Genomic DNA, 9,083 nt, shown 5'->3' on the forward strand with positions numbered 1-9,083 from the left:
TAAAAGTCTCATTCTTCAACTAATTACATCTTATATGTGTTCTTTAAAAAAAGTGTGAGCATTTTGATATTTGATCATAGATATGAGAAGGCTGTAATACTGTGTGTGTGTGTGTGAGAGAGAGAGAGAGAGAGAGAGAGAGAGAGAGAGACGGAGAGAGGGGAGCTCTGAGCAGGGAGGAGGGCCATAAAATCCTCTAGGCAGACACTGTAGTAGAAAAAAGGGCCACGTGGGAGGGGCATAGCTGGTCAGTGACTGTTGGACAGGAACAGGAGAGGAGGGGTGTGTGAGTGTGTGTTCAGTATAAAAGCCTTGTGTTTCCATCCTGAACATCTCTTGAGTCCTTTACAGCTCCAGAGTTCTCTTCTGTTTTATTTCACCACTCCATCATCTCTCTCTCCATCACCATGAGTTCCCGCTCTGCGTACTTCTCCTACACCACGCCCGTGTCGCGCAGCGCCTTCAGCACCTATGGCGGAGCAGGAGGTCATGGCACCAAGATCTCCTCAGCCTCGACCTACAGCAGCCTGCGTTCTGCCCCACTCGGCTCATCCATCTCCTCCTCCACCGCCTTCAAGGTGAGTTCAGGGCTGGGAGCTGGAGCAGGAACCGGAGCGGGTTTGAGCTCCAGACCTGGAGCCATCCTGGGAGATGAGAAGGGTCAGATGCAGAACCTCAATGATCGTCTGGCCTCGTACCTGGATACAGTGCGCAGGCTGGAGAAAGAAAACACCAAGCTGGAGGAGAAGATCAGAGAGGCCATGGCGAAATCTGGACCAGATGCACGTGACTACAGCAAGTACAATGCCATCCTGGACAGTCTGAGACAAAAGGTGAGAACTTCACACACAAGGCTGGGTTTTACAGAAAATAAGCATCAGTGTAGAAATGTTTGAGGATATGTTCCTTTCTTTGTTCTCTGTTTGATAAAATAAAGGAAATAAAATTCTAAACTGCAGGAAAAACCTACAGTAAAAATCTTAGGAGCATATTTTTGTATCTTACATTTTTATTTTTTATTTTGTTCAAAAATATGTTTGCTTACTGAAAGTATCCTGACCAAATTATATTGTTTAAGTAAAAGTGTAAACTGACTTTAACTTGCAGGAAATCTTTATTCCTTCCTGAAAATCTCTCGCTCCTGTGAGATGAAACGATTACAGATGGCTGAGGAGAACTTTTTTCCATCTCACTGGAGGGAGTGGCACACACTCATCTGTCTCCCTCTTTTTTACTTCTCTCTTCTTTCTGTCCACTATATGAACTACAGGGAAGTTTTTCTTCCACACTTCCTGTTATTTGGTAGATTTTAAACGCCTGTAACCATGGAAACGGAGGAAACCCAAATAACATGTTGACCGTTAGTGCAGAGTTTCAGATGCGTGAGCTGGAGGAGTGACTAAGAGTCATAATGCAAAGCAGATGTGATCACGCGCCTACACACACACACACACACACACGGTGGCACATATGCAAAGAGGAAGTGCTACAAAAAATTCAAGCAAATTTTCATTGTTCAGCTGAGTCCAGGGTTCTGTGCTCGCTGTGTTCACTGATTCTGAATCAGTCACTGGGTTTAAAACCTGTTTAAAGAGTTTAAAGGTCATGTGACTGAACTCTGGTTTAATTTTCACATTTATTTCAGAGCATCAGGTTTCACTGACAGACACAAGACAGCGAGGCTGTATCAGGAAGTTCCACATGGAAAAAAAAAACCGAAAAGGAAATTCTCCTCATTGAACATCCGGCCCATCACACACACACACACACACACACACACGCATGTCTGTCTTAAAAGTGTGAAGAATGACCGTCCGCTTGTTTACTGTTTCACTGAGGGATTGAGTTCAGAAAAACACAGAACATCACCATCTCAGGGCCGCACGGTGGTGTAGTGGTTAGCGCTGTCGCCTCACAGCAAGAAGGTCCGGGTTCGAGCCCCGGGGCCGGCGAGGGCCTTTCTGTGCGGAGTTTGCATGTTCTCCCCGTGTCCGTGTGGGTTTCCTCCGGGTGCTCCGGTTTCCCCCACAGTCCAGAGACATGCAGGTTAGGTTAACTGGTGACTCTAAATTGACCGTGAATGTGAATGGTTGTCTGTGTCTATGTGTCAGCCCTGTGATGACCTGGCGACTTGTCCAGGGTGAACCCCGCCTTTTGCCTGTAGTCAGCTGGGATAGGCTCCAGCTTGCCTGCGACCCCGTAGAACAGGATAAAGCGGCTAGAGATAATGAGATGAGATGAGATGAGATGAGATCACCATCTCACACTGCAGTTCATCAAGAAGCCAAATAAGTTCTGTGTAGAACCCTAACTTTAAGAACATGTCCTTTTAGGAAACCAGTTTTGTGGAACACATTTTTAAAACCAGAAGGAGAAACAACAATGACCTGATGCATGGTGGGTCCAGTCACTGGGTTTCCTTTAACCTGCTTCGAACAGAGAGAGAACGAAAAAGACAAAGAGATAGAGCGAGAGAGAGACAGAAAAAGAGAGAATGAGAGAGAACAAAAGAGAGAGAGAGCGAACGAGAGAGAGAGAGACAGAAAGAGAGAAAGAACAAGAGAGAGAAAGACAAAGAAAGAGAGAGAGAGAGACAGAAAGAGAGTGAGAGAGAGACAGACAGAGCGAGAGAACAAGAGAGAGAGACAGACAGAGAGAGAGAGAACAAGAGAGAACGAGAGAGAGAGAGACAGACAGAGAGAGAGAGAACAAGAGAGAACGAAACAGAGAGAGACAAAGAGAGAATGAAAGAGAGAGAGACAGACAGAGAGAGAGAGAGACAGAAAGGCAAATGGGAAACAGGTGTACTTCCTAGAATTCCAGCGATGAGGGGCGCTGTGGTTTGGGAAGTGTAGTCTGGAGCGGCCATGTTTGGAAGCTGCTCTGAACTCAGGTTTTCAGTGCTGTTACTAACAATTTCAGTACCAAGATACGTCTACATGAGGTGAAGCGAAGCTTCTGATTGGATTCATACTGTGACATCACCAACCCGCAGAATTTTAGTTTATTTTTAATTCTTTTTATTTCAGTGAATTAATTTGTGCAGTCGCAGGCAAGCTGGATCCTATCCCAGCTGACTACGGGTGAAAGGCGGGGTTCACCCTGGACAAGTCGCCAGGTCATCACAGGGCTGCACATAGACACAGACAACCATTCACACTCACATTCACACCTACGCTCAATTTAGAGTCACCAGTTAACCTAACCTGCATGTCTTTGGACTGTGGGGGAAACCGGAGCACCCGGAGGAAACCCACGCGGACACGGGGAGAACATGCAAACTCCACACAGAAAGGCCCTCGCCGGCCACGGGGCTCGAACCCGGACCTTCTTGCTGTGAGGCGACAGCGCTAACCGCTACACTACCGTGCCGACTGTTTATAACTTGTTATGAAGATAATTTTACTCAGATGAGTGCTGTTTAGGTGGCATGGTGGTGTAGTGGTTAGCGCTGTCGTCTCACAGCAAGAAGGTCTGGGTTCGAGCCCCGTGGCCGGCGAGGGCCTTTCTGTGTGGAGTTTGCATGTTCTCCCCGTGTCCGCGTGGGTTTCCTCCGGGTGCTCCGGTTTCCCCCACAGTCCAAAGACATGCAGGTTAGGTTAACTGGTGACTCTAAATTGAGCGTAGGTGTGAATGTGAGTGTGAATGGTTGTCTGTGTCTATGTGTCAGCCCTGTGATGACCTGGCGACTTGTCCAGGGTGTACCCCGCCTTTCGCCCGTAGTCAGCTGGGATAGGATCCAGCTTGCCTGCGACCCTGTAGAACAGGATGAAGCAGCTAGAGATAATGAGATGAGATGAGACAAGTTATAAACAGTCTCAGTACGTCACGTTGTTCAGGGCTGAGAAAGAAAAAACAGAGAATATTCCACACTGAAAACCTTATGCTGCTTTAATGAAAAGGAATCAGAGCAGATTTACTTTATAAACAGTTAAACAGATGGATTTCCTGCATGTGACTCATCAGTGCATCACAGTCGTGTTCCACTGAAATATAACAGCAGTCCTGAATAAATGGGATTAAACACAGTTACACAGCAGGACGGTTTCAGGAGTGTGAGGAAACTAATGTCAGTCTGATGATGGTGAGAAGTTTACTGTGTTATCAGATCAGTTCAATCTCACGACGGCGATGTGTCAGGACCTCAAACAGACACGAACTCAACCAAAGTGAGAAAATATCTGGCGTTAGGTTTGTTGTCAGGTTCCAAATCAGATTACAGATGGCATTCCTCTACAGTAAAGGACTGATCTGCTGATGTTTGGTTGATTGATAAAAAAAATTCACCTCCTGGTTTGTCCTCAGATATTTGATGCCACAATGGAGAATGGCCGTCTCGTTCTGCAGATCGACAACGCTCGTCTGGCTGCAGATGATTTCAGAGTCAAGTGAGTTGTCCATCTTTACACACACAGAAACGTAAACACACAACATTCGCTTGCGGTCCTGAAGATGTCTGTGCTGCAGGTTTGAGAACGAGCTGTCCATCAGGCAGTCTGTGGAGGCCGACATCGCAGGCTTGAGGAAGGTCATCGATGACACAAACATCGGTCGTGTGAACACCGAGAGCGAGCTGGAGGCCTTGAAGGAGGAGCTTCTGCTGCTCCAGAAGCACCATGACGACGTGAGTTATACTTTAATCACAGATTTGACTGAACATGGTGTTGAGTTCGTCAAGGACATGATGAACTCGTTAAAATCTTCACGCACAGGTTATTCTTCATTCTTCATCTGAATTCTGCACTCTGATTGGTCAGAAGGTGTTGAATATTCTAATGCATTACCGCTTCAGATTTTAAAAGTCATTGATGTGGTGAAGTTTTTCATAAAGATATTATTTATTTATTAACATTTATGGAAGGAGTCTCCAGTGTCAGCCTTAACTCACGACTAAACTGGATGTTTAAAATATGCAGGAACTAATAAAAAAAAATTATTTGACTGATTTTGTTGGTGAAACCCAGTTTATATCTTCGTTTGAGGTTAGGGCCAGGGTTTAGTGTTTGTACCCTTTTATGAGTTCATTTGTAAAAAGAAACAAAATCCAGCAAAGTTTATTCCAGTTGAAACACGTTTCTAATCCATTTCTCATGTGATTAATTTAATGTACAGATAAATCTTTACTAATGAAGTGAAACAGGACTCTGTGATGGTAAAGACTAATCCCCTGAAATTAATTTCATAATGGATCTCTCCAGAGTTTTTTTTTTTAAAGAAACCATTTTCTGTCGTTTTTCCTCCAACAGGAAGTGGCAGATCTGCGTAATCAGATCACACAGTCGGGCGTGCAGGTGGACATCGATGCTCCGAAGGGACAGGACCTCGCTCAGGTCATGGAGGACATAAGAGCAAAGTATGAGAAACTGGCGATGAAGAACAGTGAGGAACTGAAAATGTGGCACGAAAACCAGGTGGAGTCCTGAGCACATTCAGTAGCATTTAGCTAATTGCGACACTCTCACCTGTTTGGGTTTAACTGTGAAGAAAATGTGTATTTAATATTGTGTGTGTGTGTGTGTGTGTAGATAATGGATGTGCAAGCTCAAGTGTCACAAAACACAGAAGCATTACAGGGAGCTCAGCTGGAGTTGAACGATCTGAAAAGACAGATTCAGACGCTGGAGATCGAGCTCGCATCGCAGCAAAGCCTGGTAATGCTACACACCATTAAAGCAGCCATTTGTGATTTTCAAAGTGTTTCTATAGAGTTTGCCTGGGACGATCATCATAATCATAATATATTTGAGAAGAGGGGAGGCCATTCCACCTCAAACTGTCTGCATTTAAAAAAAGAAATTTATGATTTTAAAAGGTGTCGAAATGAAGTATGAGCATGAGCACAAACTCTGAAACAGGAAGGAATAAACATGAATTATGAGAAGCAGAAACTCTGATTCACCATGTCCCCATGCAGTGAGACAGAAAGTGCTGCACGGGTTAATTTGTTAGTTTGGGTTTTTATTTATTTATTTATTTTCTGGCCCTGAAATTGGCTCCGCCCCCAGCTGGAATTAAGCTGTCTGTATTTCCTTAAAGGGAACTCACGAGGCATCAGTTTCAGCAGAATGGGTGGGGTCAGAGCTTCAGCTGTAATTCACCTCACAGGCAGCAGGGGGCGCCACCATACACTCTTCCCCTTTTTTTTCTTCTTATTATTTCATAGTTTACAAACAGCAAAAGGAAAGTATCAGAAAATATAGAAAATAAAAATGAAACAGAAAAGAATACACAATTATAAAGATGATAACGAAGTAGAAAAGTAAATAATTAATTATTATAAAATATGAATAATAAATTGGCATTGAGACATTTAATACAAATTAAAATGGAAAATAAATAATTGCTCTCAAAATGTGAAACGATATAATAAATATAAAATTAAAGAAATGCTAAAGTAAAAATATGAAAATAAAAAATAATGTAGTCAAAATATGATTAAATAATTCACATTAAAATTAAGATTAAATTATTTAATACTAAGTAAAATAAAAATAACTCAATTATTGTTTACTTTGCATTAAATGATAAATGATAAATTCATACTTTAAATTATGTTCAACAATTAATAATAATAATAATAATAATAATAATAATAATAATAATAAGTTACGTGGTGTTTATTGTCCATCAGAAAGCATCTCTGGAGGACACGTTGAGGAACACCGAGCTCCGCGCCAACACTGAGGTGGAGAAATATAACAGCATCATCATCCAGCTGGAGGCCGAACTGGCACAGCTGAGGGCGAAGATCACCGAGCAGGGGCAGGAGTACCAGACTCTCCTCAACATGAAGATGAAACTCGAGGCAGAAATCGCCACCTATAAGACCCTGCTGGATGGAGAAGATTTAAAGTGAGAACACACACACACACACACACACACACACACACACACACCATATAATTACACTCTGTACATCTCACTCATGTTTCTTCTCTCGTTTCTTCCTCAGACTCCAGGATGCTCTGGATTAACCCCAAGGAGAAGAGCTGAAATGGTTAAAACTCCAAACTCTCACTTCCTGTGAAAATCTGACCTTCAGGGTCCGATCTGCTCCATTTTCACTCAAAACCTGTTGAAGATACCATTAAAGCTTTCCCCTTTTTGCAGCATGTCAGTGTTTTATTTAAATAGAAACAAATGAACAGTGTGTTCACCGTGTGTGTGTGTGTGTGTGTGTGTGTGTGTGTGTGTGTGTGTGTGTGTGTGTGTGTGTGTTACGGTATTATACTGAGTGACAGGGTGGTGTGAAGAAGCAGATTTTGAACTGAATTATTTTCCAATAGAAGCACTTCATCAAGTGTTTTATTCACAGCAGTCTACCAACAACAAATAAAAAAAGGTTTCATTCGTTTACACTTACAGTTTAATGTCACAAAACGAGTTACTTCCTGTTGTCACTTACGTTATAGCAGCGATAAAGGTTCATTCCTTCACCAGTCTCTCTTTATTCTCTCTCTTAAAGTTAGTAAGGCAGAATAATCACAGCTTGTTCCATCATGATCCTGAGAAACTGTAAAGAAGTGTAAACTCCTTTGTGCTTAAAGTTCCAGCTTCCCCTCTGACTGATACACAGCGCTCACACTGGAGACTCCTTCCAGAAACCAACCACACACACACACACACACACACACACACTTCTCCTGGCAGAATACCAATGCATTTATTATCAGTGTTGCATCTGCTGGACACGCCCCTGTGAATGAGCCGTTACTATAGAAACCATAACATATCAGAACCAGTGCATTAATATAAACCTGCTCTACTGTTGGAGCTGCTGTTGGAGAGAATTAATCAACACCTCCTGACCAATCAGAGTGCAGGACTGAACAGCGTGTGATGTAAATAGTATCATTCAGAGAGTGATGTCTGATCAACATGGCGACTCACAGCATCAGCAGGAAACACAGCAGCTCTTCTGATCTTTAAATAAGTTGCACTGTATAAACTCATGCATTAGCGACGTGTTCAGCTGTTAAATCTGCAACACTGACGCTAAGCCTCACTGTTCTGAGGTAAATATACACCACGCAGCACGGCTCGCTGGCTAACTCACCACTAACAACAGACAAACATGGTTTTATTGGAGGCTTTGTATGTTAAATATGCCGAGGTTGAAAATGATGCCATTCTGACCACTCAAATATAACACCAGCTCCAGCTAGGGTTGGAGCTAATTTCAGGGCCAGAAAAAACAAAAATGATCCAAAAGCATGAAATTTGCAAATGAATGAAAATGTGATATTCAATCTACATCACACACACACACACACACACACACATATATATACCGGTACACAGAGAATGAAACCAGGTAAATATTTTCAGGTTTTTTAAATTACTTAACGTGTTTATTCTGAAGGCTGGAATTCCTCCATCATTCTACAATAAAAATAATTCATTAAAAAAATTACATTCATAATCTTAAACTTCACGTATCAAGTGTGGGTTTTTGTCAGTAAACCTGCTGAAAGCGTCCAAACTACAAACATGGACACCATGGACTACACTCCCCAAAACTCACAGCGCCCTCTGTCTCCAGACTATTGACATCAGCTGACACTCATCATCTTAATTAGTCTCCCTGCCTATATAAACCTCTCTCTCACACTAACCCAATGCAAAGTATCGTTCTCTTCTCACCAGTTCATAACAAGCCTTGTTGTTTCTGACTGACTCTTGTTTTTCTGACGCTTTCGTCTCCTTTTCTCGTTTACGCTCTTTGTCTTTCCTCCTTTACGTTGTTTGCCAATCGCTCGACCCTCGCTTGTTCTATGACTCTGATTCTAGTCTCATGTTTTGGCTCTGACATTGTTTGCTCCTTGTTACTCTTCTGTGCATACATCTGTAAGTGCCTGCACCATGACAGGATACTTCGACATCATGGATGTAGCGGAAGAGGTGAAGCAGACTGATCTCAACACCCAGGGACACTGTGGCAGCGGGGGCATGGTCTAGCATCGGTCTGTGACAGGAGGGCGGAGTCGGGAAAGGTAAGTGGCAGAATCACTACACCTGTCGTTAATTAATGTGTTTGTGTGTCTTCCCAGTGACCGCGCCCTATTTAAGGGGAGAGAGCGAGA

At 43.0% G+C, this 9,083-nt stretch overlaps 1 protein-coding gene across 1 annotated transcript; it reads left to right on the forward strand.

Annotated features, from left to right (window-relative positions):
* The first annotated feature begins 308 nt into the window (after window positions 1-308).
* krt18b (keratin 18b) lies at window positions 309-7,112 on the forward strand. Its single transcript, XM_060920290.1, has 7 exons — window positions 309-833; window positions 4,306-4,388; window positions 4,468-4,624; window positions 5,247-5,411; window positions 5,526-5,651; window positions 6,632-6,852; window positions 6,953-7,112. Exons 1-7 carry the CDS (start codon window positions 408-410, stop codon window positions 6,972-6,974), a joined length of 1,200 nt encoding a protein of 399 aa, XP_060776273.1. The 5' UTR covers window positions 309-407; the 3' UTR covers window positions 6,975-7,112.
* The last annotated feature ends 1,971 nt before the right edge of the window (window positions 7,113-9,083 follow it).

Source organism: Neoarius graeffei, chromosome 4, assembly GCF_027579695.1.
Source record: "Neoarius graeffei isolate fNeoGra1 chromosome 4, fNeoGra1.pri, whole genome shotgun sequence".
Taxonomy (NCBI): Eukaryota; Metazoa; Chordata; class Actinopteri; order Siluriformes; family Ariidae; genus Neoarius; species Neoarius graeffei.